This window comes from Bemisia tabaci, chromosome 10 (genome assembly GCF_918797505.1).
Source record: "Bemisia tabaci chromosome 10, PGI_BMITA_v3".
Classification (NCBI taxonomy): domain Eukaryota; kingdom Metazoa; phylum Arthropoda; class Insecta; order Hemiptera; family Aleyrodidae; genus Bemisia; species Bemisia tabaci.
The window spans coordinates 19176274-19194759 of record NC_092802.1 but is presented as its reverse complement, the minus strand read 5'-3'; the positions used below and the strand labels follow the sequence as shown (position 1 = coordinate 19194759).

Genomic DNA, 18486 nt, shown 5'->3' with positions numbered 1-18486 from the left:
TTACTAATTTTAATTTTAAATTTAACAGTTGTTATGAGTGAAATTTTCAATGACCGAGGCGGTCGTCCTCCAAAACGTGGTCGCGTTTTCCAGAATTCTTTGCATGTTCGTTTAGTGAAGCAAGAACTTAACTCTGTTATTAGTATAGAAAATCAAAGTTTCATTTCTTCATTTCGGAAGTATAAAATTGATGATCAGAACTTTGATGAAAATTTTGTTACCAAATTTTCAGTCGGTTCAATGAATATAATTTGTCATCATTGTGATGCTCGCCATTTTCAGGGTGAAATGTCCAATGGTCATTTTAATAACTGCTGCCAAAATGGCTTAATTTCTTTACCGAGTATTCGGACAAATACCGATTTGAAATCATTATTTTTATATTCTCCAAATTTCATAAAGCATATCAGAAATTATAATAGTGCTGTTGCTTTTGCCTCTTTCTCTGCAAATCGAATTGATATTCCGGGTGATGGACCTTATTGCTTTAAAGTTCAAGGATCCATATATAGGTAAGTTTATTACCGGAACCAGAATGCAGACTGAACATGGAAAAAACGAAGAAGAAAAAGCGGAAAAATTAGATGAAGTTAAAACAGGAGCAGAAAAAGAAGAAGAACCAGAAGGAACAGCTACTGAAGAAGAAAAAGAAGAAGCAAAAAAAGAAAAGACAAAAGGAGGAAAGAAGAAGAGCAAAGTTGTAGGAAATATAGGAAGAAAAGCAGGACAGAAATGGCAAAAGAAGAATCAACAATTTAATCGAAAAAAAAGCAAAGTATTTAAAAAATAAAAAAAGATCTTCTTTAAAATTAGTTTGAAAACAAATGTAAAACCGAAAAAATAATTTTGTATGAAGATTAAAACAAAATTTTAGTTTAAAGTTTACTAAATAAAATTACAATTTTTGAAAACATTTGTTATATTTATTCTCTCAAAAAAATAATTAGACCCGATTCAAAGACAAAACAGAAAATTAAATGAAAATAAATAAAAAAAAAAAAAAAAAACATGTGAAAGTGAAAAGTGTACAGGAAAAATAAGGGGCTGCGAAGCAGCCCCATAAGCCCCTAGTAAACTTAGAACGGTGATTTTGAAACACGGGAAGACCGAGATATGTGGTGTCGCACTTTAGCCATCGATGTCGTTCATTTTAGCATAAATAAGTCCAATAATTAGTAAACTGATGCCTGCAATCAATACTGGCAGCTTCGTTCTAATTGTTTAGCAAGGTAAATAATTGATACTTGGAAACATGCTTTTTCATAATATACGTTTTTTATGCTATTTCATGCTTTTTAAAAGTTCTGGAAATATTCCAGATGAAAGTTCAGGATTTTGAATTTTATGAAATTGTATCACCTTGCGTAAAACTACTCCAAGGCTCAGTCAAGCGGCTGCAATGGCAAGCAAAATTACCGCTATCTCTTGAACTATGACGTCCTGTCAAAATATTTGCCCCTAATCTGAGAATTGCTTTACACTCAACTTTCGTTCAAGTTCATTGGTGACAGTTCACGAGGAAATGGGGATAAAATCAAGAAGGCAACATTTTCAGTAGAACGAGTACTGTCCGGTTGGATCAGATGATCGGTTTTTGAAATTTGGGCCGAGAACCATCTCAAGTGTCCTGAAGAATAATTTGCCAGTCGATTAGTTCAAATAAGTGTCGTATAATACGTATAATTGCAAAGGAATCAGGCGGTTCCGTGTCTCAAACGTAGCAGTTTAACATTTTAAGAAGATTTTCCTACAAACTGAGCTTTTCAAGAACTCAAATTTGTTTATGAATTTTGGACAATAGACAAAAAGCAGCTGTTAAAGCTAAAAACGACTCCTAACTTATTTTTTTCATTCTCCCCTGCAGTCTTATACTGATACTCATAAGAGCGCAAATTTTTACTTCGATTGACATTTTTTGAGCTTTTTGGCTTTGCTTTTCCCGTAAAATATTGTGAACACCCCCCCACCATTTTACCACCTTGTTACATCACATATTTCAGTGTTTTTCTCTTCTGATTTTTCTCAGTAGTTTAACTTAGTTTTTTCCTATTTTTTTAGACTTCTTAATGTTTGAGCCTTTATTCTTAAATTTGGCTCAAATTACACCGAGGCTGCATAGCAGTCTATCTTCTCCTTTCTTTGCTAAAAGAAATCGGAAAGAAACTAGGCCGCGGGAAAATCGAAGATAAATCTTAAGTACAAAACGAACACCTGCCAGGTTAGGCAACCGTTCATCTGCACCCCTCGTTCAAAATCGTGAAAATATGGGGATGTTCTGGGTGCGGAGCGCCAGCCGCGTTTGACAGCTTGAATAGATATTTTGTTTCGAACGTCCATCGTTGCCATACTGACGGATGAAACTCTGAGCTGCAGTGTTACTGGAAAGAGCAGTAAAGCCTAAAGTTTCGAAATGGATTTTTCTTCAAAATGGAGATGTTGCATAAGTGAGGAATTTGCGATTTGACTGTTGATTCTTATGTATCAGTTCGCGAAAAACACGACGGTGCCACTGTTTTCCACTGAAATCAACTCCCAAGCTCAGAAAAAGCTCTCAAGTTGAGGCCAAACTGGAGGGGATATCCCACGCTATCTTGAGAGTCCACCTCTACATCAAAACAAACTCTCCATGCAAAAATAGGGAGCACATGTATTGACAGGGTTGCCGTGATTTCAGTTTTAGAGTCCTCAAATAAGGTGGCAGCCCTGTCAATGTATTTGCTCTTTATCTTTGCATGGAGAGTTTGTCTTGATGAAGAGGTGAACTCTCAGGATAGCGTGGGATATCTCCTCCATTTTGGCCTCAACTTGAGGGCTTTTTTTGAGCTTGGGAGTTGAGTTCAGAGATAACCAATGGTGCCATCGTGTTTCCTGCGAGCTTTTACATAATAATCAACATTCAAATCGCAAATTCCTTACACATGCAACATCTCCATTAATTTCGTAACTCCTCTGACTTACAGCCGTATCTAAAATTTTCTGGCTTTTTTTGCCAACCAAAAAAGGTCAACGAACCGTTTGGACCGGGACGTAACCACGTAATCATACAGATAGCACATGCGTTAATTTGTCAATTCTTGATCATCCAATCAATCTTAAGAGTTTAATTGATCATTTTTGACAAATTTACGAAGAATGGAGGATTCATTGGATGTATCGTATGAGTTATCAAACGGACGCTCCCGGCTGCATTTTCACAAAACTTCATGTTTGCACTTACGCTACCGTTAAGGAATAACGTCGTATGAGCCTTTTGACGTTCCCGATTTTCCTTTGACAAATCGCTAAGTTTTGGGAAAATTTGTAAATATTTTTCTTCCAATTTTTCAAATAATTTGGTTCCTGATATGATCTGAATTGTTTGGAGTTTAAAAGAAAAACACTCAAAACTTTCTTCAAAAATAAATATTTTCTTAACGAAAATATGACAACATTCAATTGCTTTAGCGGGGTTTTTCCTTAGCACGGCAGTGCTGCTCTCCTCAATAACACGGCGCAGCGGTTTTGCCGAAGACGCACCAGGCACCACTAGTCATATCGTTGCAGCCTGCCTAGCTTTTCATTCGCCAAAAAGACTCTCCAACCTCGAATGGGCTTAACCTCGTTTGCGTTTCTCATATTCTCCTGCTTGGAAAGGGCGTTTGATAGCCGGATCTCGAAATCAAACGGGAAAAACTCAGTGCAGGAAACGCGATGTAATTTTATGCATACGAAAGTAAAAATTCAGAAATTTGTTTTTCCTCTTTGAAAGGACTATAACACAAACTTATTTGTTTTTCAAACAATTCCCTAAGATCTGTAGTCTGATCTATTAGTCCTCTACGGTGACAAAAATGTTCTTGTTCTTGTGTTACTTTTGTTCAATTTAAGAGGTGAAAAACAAACTAACACAAATTTTGTGTTGATTTTGGCACAGTTCGCGGTGTATTTAGCGCAGAAAACAGTGGAAAGACAGGCATGGGAAAATGCGTTCCTCCGATTGCGACGTTGGTATTTACCACTCTTCTTCTATTAAATTTCTCCAAGAAAATTAGCTGGCATTTTCTCTTGAAATTGACAACCGAAGGCTACGGTTATTTTGTGTTTTACTTCCCGTATTAACAAAACTTTTGTGTTGAAATTTCTCTTCGCGCGAGAATGCAGAATGTGCCGTAAAAAAACAGGTTTATTCACAAGATCCGAAGGAATTGGTTGAAAAAACACGGCTATAATTTCAGTAAAATGTCAACAGTCTATCGATGAAACAGAGTGAAAAATTATTGATCAGTTGGAATTGTTTTACATAACAAAATAAATCCACGTGTCAGTGGATCTTCTCGTATCGAGGAAACATTTGTGTTGAAATTTCTCTCTCTCTCTGCAGCTTTTCGGGATTTTTCTGAGCCCATTATGAACTCCACTAACTCAAAAATATCATAGAAGCTTTCCAATGGACCACTAGACAAGGCAAGAATTCAAGCATTCTGATACATATTTCTTAATCAGAATTTCACGTAGAACACGATTTGCTCAACGGAAATTACTGAAACTAACTCCTGACGAAGATATTAACCGTTTTATTTCACATTGGTTACGCAGATTTTGAACCGCCCGCTGACAAGAAACTCAAAGCTCTACGTGAGTCAAATCGCGCGCGCACTACAATATTTTCAGCAAGCCTCTTAATCGAGCACTGTTCATTTCCCACCATGTGTTGTTCAAATGATAAGCAATTTGCTATAGCTGAGCCAAAGCGTCAAAATAGTCGTTGCCAGATTTTCATATCGCAGAGACTGTCACGATAATATTCAACGCGCGATGTGAATCACGTAGAGCATTGAGTTTTATTGAGCGGGTGGTTTGAATTCACGCATCAGGAATCATTAAAAATCTTTGTAAGGAGTTGATTTCGGTAATTTTTGTTGTGCGTATTGTGTTCTACGTGAAATTTTGGTTAAAAAACATGTATCAGGATGCTTAAATTCGTACCTTGTCTAGTGGTCCATTCACGAAAGTTCCGCTTTGTGCGGTGCAAAAGTTGGTCAGAGTTTCCCGGTCAAACTGTTCCCATCGCCGAGTCAGAAATGCGGGTAAATCGCGTGTGGTTGACGGTTCAGTCGGCAACAACACAAAAGCTTTGATCGTACGAATAAACGACAAGATAATCTGAACAAAGTTGGGCTCCATAAAATACACCGCCAAAATTCACAGTTGCAATCAGTTGCACCTCTGCGGGTGGCTCCAAATTGAGGAGCTCTCTGTGTGGGAGCGGTTGCGTGTGCGACTCAAAGTGGAGGTGATATTTTAAATTAACAAACCACCCAAGACCTCCGAGAAACCAAAGCTCACCGATTAGGATCGAACTAGCTAAATTGTCGTCCATTTGGGCGTATCTTGATTTCCACGTGAACCCTGTTTCCCATATAACTCCTTGTGTCCTGCGGCTCAAGTGGGGTAAGAGATACGACTTACGTTAGAGGAGCAACGAAATGTTTCCTTAGTGACCGTCATTCTTCTTCTACTTCTTTTCCTTCCTCCTCTTACTATTTGAGAAAAGATTTATTGAAATTTGTTATCATACACAAGAGTCGCTCTCACAGCGCTCTCCGGCGCTCCGCGACGCCTAAACTGCCACAAAACTCGGTCCTCCCACAGGTCATCAGGGAGTTGGCACTCCCTCATCTCATCCCACTAAAGGTATAGATGGCTGCAGTAATGTATTAATCCTGATTGTTTTAAGTTATGTTACCCGTGTATTTTTATGTATTTCAGCCCTGTTTCCACTGTTTCCTTGTTTTCTTTCAACTATTTCCGTTTTGGGCTCTTTGCCTTTGTTCAGACCGAATAAGTATTCTGAGAGAAGTACCGATTAACCCCCTTCAAACATCAGAAGCGAAATGCAATACACCAGTATCTTTGTGGTTAGTCGAGCTAGAATTTTGGATATTTTGAAACTTTACGTTTGAAATACCTGTTTCCCGACTTTTACCATTAAATTAAAGGGGTCGAATGAAGTTCCTTTGTCAAAAAACCCGCGGTCAGTCGTTTCGGAGAGAGGACACTGCTGACGACGAAAATGAAATGAAATCGAACACAGCCACGAATACCTCGCCGTAATCAGATTTATCGCCAATTCAGCCCCAGTCACGGGCAGCGGTGCTAAATCTCCGAATTTTCAACAAGCATGTGTCCAGTCTTGTGTGCATTACTGCAAAATTCGGCAACGTGGCACCGCGGTCCGAGTGCGGGACATCCGGGGGCGGGCGGGTTGCATTTACGAGTAATTGGATTAAAGCAGGATTCTGCTTTATTTACCCATCAATGGCTATTATGAAAAGTATCTGTTTTCTTTGACAGCTGTTTCACGGCTCCGCTCCCGACCGGGTGCTCGCGGGGCATGGCCATATTAAAAGCTTGCTTTCACGGCAGTGCTTTTGAGCCACGTAGCGTTAGCTAAGTGACCTTTTTCAATCTCGGTTCCGTTTAAAAGCTGAGTCGCCTTCATTTTTCCGCATATGCAACGCGGATGTTCCTTGTTGCATCCACACATTTCTGCTGAAAAGCGCCTTTAATTTTCCGAATATGCAACGCAGATGATCCTTGTTGCATCCACGCGTTTCTATTGAAAAGCGCCTTCATTATTCCGGATACGCAACGCAGATGTTATTTGTTGCATCCAAGCATTTGTAAGTGTTGCATGCATGTGTGCACATCCGCACTATCATAAGTGTCACTAAAATTCTGCATGATGCTTCTCACTATAAAATAACATAAAAGCCCTCGCTTTTAAGACTTTTTATGGGAAATTTTGTCTACATATTGGTCTTAATTTCAATACAAGAATCATTGTTCTAAGTTCCCAAGATTCCTGTTGAATGAGAGAAATAGTTACACGATATTTGCAAAATCTGATGAAGCTCCCTAAATGTTAAATTTCCATTCTTCAAATTAACCTTCCACCGAGTCATTCCCTCTTACTTCACAAGGAACACGTGAGTGGCGTGACGTGGAGTGTTTTGTCGATTGATGCTGTCATTTAAACCTAAGGAAAAAGATCGAAAAAACAGGGTGTTCGCAACGAACACCTTAATATTCGATAATTTACCATAGCTTCAAATGAAGAGACATCGATCATCGACTATTCACGCCTCGCCACTGTAACACGTTTAGAATTTATGCAAGTTGGATTGCGTTTTGCAAAAAGGAACCAGAAGAATTGCGATGATGCTAAGATTGTGCATTTTCATCCTTTGCAAAAAAATTACTGAAACCATGAAAAAATGTGAAATTTATATTGTAACTTTGTCTTAAATTTACTGTTTTTAGCGAGTAAAATAGAAACTGTTAATGGGTAATCAGGTTTTTCTTCCAAGACAAAAGAAGTTGCACAATCCGTCGTCTCCCACACGAAGGAACGTAACTCCAATCCAAGGTTGCCAAATTGACTCCAACAATTAATTTATTTTACAAAAATATAAGTGTGCAATTTATATCCAAATTTGTCTTGTTTTTGCATGAAATCGGAAGAAAAATCAGTGAAATTTTCAGTTAGAAATGCCCAATACTTTTCTGGTTAAAATGCAATTTACGAAAGGAAATTTGGCAACATTGAAATGTAGTTACGTTCTTTCGTGAGGAAAACGACGAATCTTAGCAATATTGCAATGCTCCTGGTTCTTTTTTGCAAAATGCAATCCGGTTAAGAGCCACATTCTTGTAAGAAATTCTGTTCCAATGTCTTACCAAACTAAGGAGCTACGCGTTCGTACAAACACGAAAGCTTCACCATGTGTTACATTCAAACGAATAGCGCAAGCATTGGCACAATTTCCTGAAGCAGTACCTGAAACCAGGTTGACCGGGTCAGTATTTACTCGCCCCAGTAGTCGATAATCCGTTTGCAGGTGCCTTGTTTGTACAGCCTACATCCTGACTACAAAATAACGTATCTCCATATTTAGCTGAGCCGCGTCGTCCATGTACCTCCACGCTCTCGCCGGCTTACGTGACGGAGAGTTACGCCGTTTTGTCAAGTGCGCTAAAGGCGGTCACGATTGACCATTCGGCGGAAAACAGGTACGTTCGCTGAGACTCCGTTATGAGTGATGTGTCAACAAAGTCACCTCCGCAAAGGGCGTATGAATAATGCCGAGTGCTGCCAACTCATAAAACATTGAGCAAAATTCAACGGGGAGGACGAATGCAAAACAAGTGCGTTCGTCTTTCGGAGTCGACTGTCTTCCTGTCATGTTGGAAAACAAAAAGTTTATAGGTCAAAGATTAGTCGCCCACGAAGTGCTTCCGGTGGTCGGCTTCATCGATCCGGAGTGCGAAGTTCTGGAGGGTGGTTCTTAGGGAGTATAAAAGGGTGTCTGAAAGGAAAAGTTGTCTGAAAGTTGCGGCTGACAATTGGCCAGTAATAGAGTACCTATATTGAGAGAGTACGGGCATGATGGTGATTTTCAGTGCTCCCATTTTGCCCTGAACTATAACCAAATTTCGGAGCTTTTGAGATTCTCTGAATTCTTCCCGGAACTTTCTGATATCTGATATTTGATTATTGTATATAAGCTAAAAGTAATAAGATCCGTCCAAACTGCACCCTTTTACGTTCAGTATTAACCGAGATATCGCTCCAAGAAAAGTCGGGTTTTGCCGTCATCCACCGCGGTAGTAACACCCTTGGTCTCTTCCACCTTGCTTTCGTTAGTCAGCGTGACGCACATTTGCACTTGTTGTTGTTCAACGTGAAACTCGGATGAAAGCAAGGCCTTTCTAGAGTCCCTTTATACTGAGAGTCAAGACAATTTTAATCCATTTCTGATTGGTTCCCGTATTTTAGGCCTCCACAGTGTCACAAACGGGAATAAAGATTACATTTTTACCGATTTCAAAGATTATAATCTGGAATGGACCAGGGAATTACGGGTTCGGCAAGGAACAAACGGAATGAGAGGAGGAACGGAGAAAGGAATTTGAGAATGGGCCGATCAAAGATTACGAAGAACGTTCAATTTCTGTAATCTTTATTCCCGTTTGTGACATCCATGAGCCGACTTGTCTTGACTCTCAGTTTAAAGGGACTCTAGGCCTTTCAAGCCTCATCATTCGAAGCCGCGAGTATTCTAACGCGTGTTCGAATAATCGCGCCAAACACATTGCGGCCGGCGTTGAGCGCAGATTAGCGCCTGCAAGGCTGTATGAATACTTCTCGCATTGCGCCTAACACTGCATTTGGCGCGAGCCGCATATTAGCGCCTACAAGACTGTATGAATACTTCTCGCATCGCGCCAAAAGCAGTGCAGTCGGTCGGTTGGCGTGAAAAGCATATTAGCGCCTACAAGACTTTGCGTTCAGTCGTTTCGTTGTTACGCACATTTGCGCTGGATGCCCAACATGGAACTCGGATGAAAGAAAGGTGGAAGAAAGCAAGGGTGTCACTACCGCTGTGGATGACGTCATGAATCGAATTTTTCGAAGCGCGATATCTTGTTTAATATTCAACGTAGAAAGTTGCTGTTTGGTCAGACCTTATTCTTTTAGCTAAACTACAAGAATCAAGCATCAAAACACGATTCCGTGACCAGCGCAACTATCCCACTACAACCTTAAGACATGAGATTCGCGATTGAATGCTCAAAAAAATGTATGGTTGGTTGGTAGATACGTTTATTTGGTGCTTTTAACATTTGAGCTATTAACACTTTAGAGAATGAGAGATCAAAATAGTGTAATACAGAATTTAAAAATTTGAAAAGAAGGGGTCACAAAAGGGTAGTGCACAAAATTAAAAGAAAGGACAAACGAAGAATACATTACATTTGGAGATTAATCGGACGTATTTCTGTCAAACGGACCTAAGCGCCATAGGGTGAGAAAATTAGAGGGGGGCTTGGATTGGCGGCGGAACCGGGCGCCGGGATCATTCCGTCCTATGCTCTCAATGCTTTTCCATGGCGCTTAGTTCCGTTTGACAGAACGCGCTATCCGGAATTCTAAATTCCTCAAAAGGAAGTCAAATTGGCGCTTAGTTCCATTTGACAGAAATACGTCCACTTCGTTTGAAAAAGAGAGGGATTTCATGTAAAAACTTTGAAAGGATGGTGTGGAGATCAGAAAGTGGAGGGAAAATTTTGGATCTTAATTGAATCAGTGAGGACAAAAACACACCAACGCAAAAAAATGAAAATAATCAAGAAACACACAAAATTGCACAGTAAGTGAAGGAGTTAGTTAAAGGCAAAGATGTTTGGTGCCAAAACACAAGTAGTCAAGGACACTTCAAAGGTCCAAGTTGGAACAGATGCGCTAGCATCGATGACCTTCATGAAAACTGAATGTCTTTAATGAAACTTAAGTATTTTCGAGATACCGAGTTGGTGTGTTTTCGTTCTTAGTGATTCAATTGTTGATAGGTAGGGCAAGTTATTAAAACTCATGACTAATTAGAAATGGTGGTATGTGTGGCTCACCTTGAGTCTGGTCGGGATGACGACCTGGCCGAAATCATTCTGAACGCCGAACGGATAACGAACCTCGGTGCTGATGGGCGATGACTGCAGATTACTCACAGTGCCGGATCGCAACGAGATATTTCTCATTCCTTCAGCATCCTAGCGCCATGCTCTTCCTGCCGGCACAAAACCAGACCACACGTCATCGTCATTGTACAGGCCATCCCTCAAAACTTCCCTAATATAAGTTCACTCATAACCCGGGTCTGCCGTTGCCGTAACTCAGGTTCATTCCACAGGATAACAAGTTTCTCGCATGATACATTTTCTCAACGCTCTTGAAATCCTCTGGTGGTTGCCAGGGTGGCGTGAAACGTAAGAGAGAAATGAAATATTGGACATTACAGTAAAATATTTCATGAAATTTCACGAGACTGAAATATTTTCTATTTTTTAGGGACTAGAGTACACGACAAAAATTAAATTGCCGATTTAACAATTCAATTGCTAAAAAAAGTGACTGCAATGTTTCAATGTAGATTTTACAACAAAAAACTGCTACATTAACCACTATCGTAAGCTAATTTAACCGCGGCGGTGGTAAAATTAGCATTTTTGTGTTGTGAAATCTACATTGAAACATTGCAGTCACTTTTTTTAGCAATTGAATTGTGAAATTAACAATTTTATTTTTTTCGCGATGCAAACCGCAACCAAACACACAAAAATAGGAGAAAGACAAAGTGTTCTCACTTTGCGAAACATGGAAAGGAACCGGTATTTTTCAATATATTTCATAATTTTCTGCGTAAAAATGAAACATTTCACGTGAAATTTCAAAATTTTATTTTTTGTGAAATTTTGCCACCCTGGTGATTGCGATGGTCCATTTTCGCAGCCAACGTTAATTTCCGACATGCACAGATGAAAATGCCTGTGTTTGGTGATACTCTGTGTTAAATGTGTTACTTTTTTCGTGTCAGATCAAGCCAACGGACTTGGTTGCTCAATACAATTTTTTTGCGTGAATTGACCCATACCGTTGCTTTCGGTCAATGCAGCAGACACAGGACACAGGAGACACAGGATCGTGAAGAGAGTGTCCTGCTGCTGAACTTATGTACTCTCCCGCCCACCTCATTTTTAGAGATCACGACTTGAGAGTGCCTTAGACATTGGATTACCACCGATATATCCAGGTTCCTTCCTGGCGGCTGGCGACTAATTTTTGAAGGAGGACGAAGATTTTCAATACAAAGATTTGGTCACCTTAATCCGAAGATTTGGTAGATTTGACACAAGGAAAACCAGACAAAAAATCAACCAACAGCTTGTGATGCTTCGTGTGTAAAAATTGGCGATAAGAGCTGCGTTTCAAAATACCATAGGGGTGGATTTCTGTAGATTTTCATTTTGGGAATTTTTTTTCCTTCAAAAAAAATTTTACAGTAGGTAATCCACAAAGCATTTTTTAGAAGTAGTATACTATGTAGAATCATATTTAAGTGGAGGGGTCAACTTCTGTAGGGCCAATTTTTTTTTTTTTGCTAGTAAGTGAACGAAAAAAGTCTACTTTGTCAACTCCAGCCAGTCTCATTTCACATCCTGTATTTAGTACTTGCAAGGCTTCTTTCCTTCAACTTAAGGTTTTTTATTGCTTTTTCAAGTAAGAGAAGTCAAGTGAATAAAAAAATGATGAGGATAATACTTTAAAATGACTTACAAATGGTCATTTTTGGAATTTCAGTACGGAAAAGGCTTAATATTCTGAAAAACACACTTTTATTTTAATCCTCCTAAGAAAAAAAACCAATCGAAGATACTGAAAATGCATTAAAACTCTCAATGATACCCTTAATTAAACTAATCTTCTCATAAAACCGATTTGATTCTTAAAAAAATAGTCTTTACAGTCGTTTTTTCACCGATGGCCGGAGTTGACAGGTAGTACGGAGTTGACATAGATGAAATTACAAAACGAAGTTATTTGAAAAAATAACGAATATTTAACTAAAGACTAAAATCTAATGAACTGGAACAAACAATTGAACAAAAATATTACACGAATGTCAAATAAAGCTCAGTTTTACAACGTTAAACGTCATTGGGCCGGAGTCGACAAGGTCGGAGTTGACATAGACGAAATTACAAAACAAAGTTATTTGAAAAAATAACGAATGTTTAACTAAAGACTGAAATCTAATGAACTGGAACAAACAATTGAACAAAAATATTACACGAATGTCAAATAAAGCTCAGTTTTACAACGTTAAACGCCATTGGGCCGGAATCGATAAGGTCGGAGTTGACAGAAATGAAATTACAAAATAAAGTTATTTGAAAAAATAACAAATATTTTACTAAAGACTGAACTCTAATGAACTGGGACAAACAATTGAACAAAAATATTACACGAATGTCAAATAAGAGCTATGTTTTACAATGTTAAACGTCATTGGGCCGGAGTTGACATAGGTGAAATTATAAGACAAAGTTTTTTGAAAAAATAACGAATATTTAACTAAAGACTGAAATCTAATGAACTGGAACAAACAATTGAACAAAAATATTACACGAATGTCGAATAAAGTTCAGCTTAATAACGTTAAACGTCATTGGGCCGGAGTTGACAAGGTCGGAGTTGACGCGGCCGGAGTTGACATTTGAGTGTTTTTCGCGGGAAAGAAAGTGTCCACGATGCAGAATACAAACAAAACCGATTGTTTTGAGGTTCGATCGTGCAGGTACATCATATACTGAATTATATCACTGGCGCCACTTCCCCAGTATGAAATTTTAACATAAATGGAGTTGACAGTTTCAAATTACCATTTTTAGAAATCCAAATATTTGATGCAGAAAAGGTTTACTTATGTTTATCAAAGCAGTGTTTCCGATAGCCCGGGACCTCCAACTCTTGAAAAAACACAATCACGATGGCTACCCTGCGCGCGCACTATCAGCTATTTGCTCCGGAATGCGCGAAAATAGCTCCGCCGGAGTTGACACCAAAGCTAGCGACACAACTTTCTATGTATGGTGCACGTTCCCCTGACTTTTAAATAGTTTTCTAACAATTTTTCAGTAGACCCCATCTATTCAACAATTTAAATAAAGCATCAAAATTGTGCAGGACTCCGCCAAAAAGTCAGCAGAACAGTTCTTGTGTTCGAATTTAGCCTGGCGACATTAGCCGGAGTTGACATTTGCACTATTAAAAAAATTCCCGAAAGTATGCTTCGGCATTTAAAGTAGATTTAACAATTTTTTAAGATGGCCAAGACCTACCGAAGTGTAAAAAAAAATAAGTTAGACATATTCCGTAGATTACCGCCTCGAAATCATCCGGCGACAGCAAAATGAAAATCTACAGAAATCCACCCATAGGAATTCTTATAGCCAGCTAAAGAAGACCACAGAAAATCATATAACTGGCTGTAGAATGCGGAGAAAATCATACGGCCGGGCTATACGAAGCGATAAAAAATTATGCAGCCGGGCTATAGTTCCTATAGCCGGGCTTTACACTTTATCGCCTGGCTGTTGCTTTTTCGCCATCGGTTATAAAAGGATATAAGAAATTGTGTAGAAATTCGTGTGCTTTGGAAATCATTAATTTTGATACGGAACAACCTTAATATTTACAAAACACACATTATATTTTCCTTTAATACGTATTTTTTTTTTTTTTCATCAATTAAAACGAGAATACTCCATGCAGGATGTGCAAACATTTCAAAATCATGAGTTGAATAACGCTGACTCCGCCAGATTAAATATTAGAGCCTAACACAAAGCGGAGCGGCGACGCACAGGCGCCTACAAACCTAACAGGGATACTTCACGCATTGCGCAACGCGTGAATTATCCCTGTTAGGTTTGTAGGCGTCAATGCGCGTTTAGCGCTGGCTGCCCGCCTGGCGCACCGCAGCGTGCCACGGTGCTTGATGCAACTATTTCACACCAGAGGTATTGCACAGTATCATACGAAACTGAAGGCGCTTTAATATATTAGGAATGGCAGGCAGCCATCAAAAGTACGGAGCTTTCCTCGCAAAATAAATCAAGAGACTACGGCCCAAAAAGAAAGCAGTGGTCCAAAAACTCACTAAGTCCTAGCATCCGTAATTAGTGACGTTTAGCATACACTTTATCGCCTGGCTGTGAGTTGCTTAATCGCCATTGGCTTTAAAAGGCTATAAGAAATTGTGTAGCCGGCTATAGGAGCTATTGGAAATCTTACAGCCGGCCGTAGGTCTGTGGTATTTTGGAACACATATTCTACTGCCAATTTTTACCAGGGGTTGTATCTCCCTTGTTAACACAAGATTTTGGTTACTTTTCTTACTGTGTAGAAGAGATGCTGGGATTTTCGAAGCATGTGTTAAGGACGGAGTCAACACAGAACAAACGACAGAGTAACACAGAATACAATAATATAATCAATTTTGTCATCAATCCTTTGCTTCAGAACTTGATCGTGTGTTTATGGTTGCCAAAAAAGACTCTAAAATCTTATAACCCGAAATTCCTAAAAATGCATTCGTATAACTTAATCGTTAAACGCAGTTTATGACCTTTAGATTTCTAAAGCTTGGATAAAAATCAAAAAATTTTACCTTTGACCTTATTCATTATTCCACATTAGACAAAGCAGCTGGGCACGTTGTTTCCTACATGAATAATACCTACTTGAAATTCACGTTTTTGACCGCCGATTGACACTTTTTTTGGTTAAAACTTGGTAGAAAATGAAAGGGTATACTTGGGATAGACGGCAAGGGAAATGCTGTTCTTTCGCAGATTTGTACGACAAAAAACTTCACTGTTCCGGTAACAGAGACAAAAGACCCTCCATTGGTATCTCGGCAATGGTGGTAGCTTTTACTTTCGGGACTTCAGCATTCTACTGTTGACTTACCTACGTGGTTGATGTTTAACAACGTGTTGGCAGTTTTGTTTAGCAAACAAGCCGAAAATGGCCGAAGATTGGGAAACCTGTTTGGCTCATGACGTCATCCGAAACTCATCATCCACCATGTAGGTAGGTCAACAGCCAAAATTAGGGTGATGACTGTTGCTTCCTTATAATTGTCCACGAGGAACTGTTGAAACCCCGAAATTAAAATCTTCCACCTGTCACTAGGAGGCCAGTGGAGGGTCTCTTGTCTCTGGGAAAATACTGTTCTTTCGCAGATTTGTACGAACAAAAACTTCATTGCTCCGGTAACTTTGACGAAAAACATTGGTGCTTCATACAAACGAAAGTAGTCCCATATGGCACCGTGAAAACTTCGGCGAAGCCAAACTGGCAACGCGTGAAAACTTAAAATTCGCCAAGTCGGGATTTAACGCTCGCGAGACGACATTGTCATCGCTAGGCGGGCCTGTCAGGAGGTTTTAACCGGGCGAATTCGGGAGCGTCGCTCTCGCGCATATTACAATTTATTTCCCCCAAACCCCCTTACCCTCCCCCTCCCCCTCCCCCGGGAACTCCCGCGAAGCTCCCCCGTTCTCACTTTCCAATTACCTGCCTTGGTGGTGCCCGTCACACAGTGGAAAGGGTCAAAAGTGATTGAAGAGGTCAAGGAGGTCAAAAGTATACACAAAATACTAAAATTCATCACATCATTACATATGCGTGGCTTATAAAAAACTTCAAGTAAATCAACCAAATTAATAATCATAAAAATATCATCGTAATTACGAACCTCGTAAAATTATCGGATGGAGACACCATTAAATTTAAAATGTAACAAAATAAACAAAAGCATCGGAAGTTTCAGTCAAAAATTTCATACCCACCCTCTCTCGCTGACTCTCGATACTTGTATGTACGTTAATACCAAAAAAACCCCGAGAAAATTAAAGGTGTTTCAGTTGAACTCCTGATATCACTTACTTTTGAGAACACCCTTTAAGTTAAGAAATGTGACAACGTAAACATTAACATTTGAAGTTTTAGTAAATAATTTTACAGCCACTTTTCCAATGACTCTTGAAGCTTGTACACGAAGAAAAAAACTTCGTGCGTGGGACCCGAAGTTTAGGTCACATGGATCTCTGAAGTTTTCGGATTGAGCATCTGAACACTTTAGGTCTAGCTGCTGAGGTTCGGATCACACATCTGAAACTTCAGTTCTTACATCTGAAGTACTTCAGATTTGAGAACCGAAGCTTTTCGGATGTGAGAACCGAAGTTTTTCTGATGTGGAAACTGTAGTACTTCAGATGTAAGAACCGAAGTTTCAGATGTGTGATCCGAACCTCGATAGCTATACCTAAAGTGCGTTCAGATGCTCAATCCGAAAACTTCAGAGATTCATATGACCTAAACTTCGGGTCCCACGCACGAGATTTTTTTCTCCATGTATTTTTGTTAATATAAAAAAATGGGCTATTGAAGGTGTATTAACTGATTCTCGTAAATTTTTCCGCGGAAAACACCCTCTAAGTTTAAAATGTGACAATATAAGGATTGAACTTTAAAGTTTCAGTCAGAAATTCCGTGTCCGACTTTTCCGCGTTCTATTGTGCGGCGGAAAGCACCACACCGCGCGATATAATCGCCAGGCCACGACGCGTGCAAAACGTCACTCCTTCGACATAAGAGAGAAACTATATTTTAGGACGACCCTTTGTTCCCTGTAAACTTAATGCGTTTTGTGGCTCATGCGGGGACGGGGGTTCGCCTTTGCGCCGGGAAAGCGATGAAAAGCGGCGACGGAGGATGGAATTGTGAAGAAGGGTTACTTACTTTACTGGTCTTTGAAGTTATGAGCGCTCAACTTGGGAGCGCATCGGAAACTGTTGTCTTTGGCGCGGCGTGTGCATGCTAGGGAGACGCGAGTTCGGGGATATTCGGAGCGGATTTAACTGAAATCTTGCAGTGCGGATTAGTCCGCGTCCCTAATATCTTATCGCGCTCCTGCTGAAAAGCGCGAGAACTTTCGGGAGCTCTGAGGTGCGGTGCCGTTCTACGGTAGACGTCATGTGAACGTTCGGGTGTCCTCGAATTCCCGCGGGTAAAATATTAAATATGTAGAGAATAAAAATTGAATATTCGAGGAGCTTGGAGTAGAGTCCCTTTTTACTGAGAGTAAAGACAATGCGAGTCTGTTGTGCGAGTTTGTTGTGTTTGATTGTGTTTCATGATGCGTTTGATGTGTTTGTTGTGACACACAACACACAATGAACACGACAAACACAAAAAGCCCATCAAACACATCAAACATACCAAACACAATCAAACACAACAAACACGTCAAAAACATCAAACACATCATGAAACACAATCAAACACAACAAATACATGAGGCAAATCGATATCTATATATCGATAGATAGTGAGTTAGGGTCGATTATCGCATGTATGGCGATATACATCGCAAACAAAGGTGCCTAGCAACGCATGCTTAGCAACCGTGGGCCCGTTCCTCTCCCCAATTTTACCATTTTTTGACCATAAAATCACGAAATCACGACAGGGAGAAAATTGAAGTAGCCAGTGTCACTCACCGAACCGGGGAGGACCGGTATACTGTCCAATACTGTCATACCGGTATTTGTCTGTCAAGGGATAGACAAATCAATGATTCTATTAGGAAAATGGTTGACCAACGTATATCTCTTAGCTGGTACCAAAATCAACTGGGAATGCGGTTAAATGTATCATTCTTTCCTTTCGCTCACTGCGTTTCAAAACATTCTCTCCATTCAAACCTTTGGTTCCGAATCATTTTTTAAAGGGACCGGATGTTCCAACGAACATCGATTCTTCACCGTAAGCTCAAATGGAGAGAAAACAATGTTGACAGCTTGCTAGATCCCTCTGAAATGTTAACGAATTCGGTCCCAGTAGAGAGGGAATATCTATCCGGTGTTGGCACTGGAACTTTTCCAAACGGTAGAACGGAAAAACAACAACGAAATACTAAAAATAAAAAAAAAAAAACAAACAACAGGTTGCGAAATAATTAGAATAACGGGGGCAAAAAACAATAACTTGGGCGGAACAAGTGAGATAAAGTGGGTTCCTCGCCCAAGGCGAATCCA

The 18486-nt window shown here is 39.7% G+C and overlaps 1 protein-coding gene across 2 annotated transcripts in view; it reads right to left on the bottom strand.

Annotated features, from left to right (window-relative positions):
• Window positions 1–18486, bottom strand: part of LOC109033369 (uncharacterized) — a 358654-nt gene that overhangs the window by 289092 nt on the left and 51076 nt on the right. For both annotated transcript variants that reach the window (XM_072305106.1, XM_072305107.1), the window contains exon 4: window positions 10450–10607. In XM_072305106.1, coding sequence (XP_072161207.1) covers window positions 10450–10578 — 129 coding nt within the window. In that variant the 5' untranslated portion in view covers window positions 10579–10607. The remainder of the gene's footprint in view (window positions 1–10449; window positions 10608–18486) is intronic.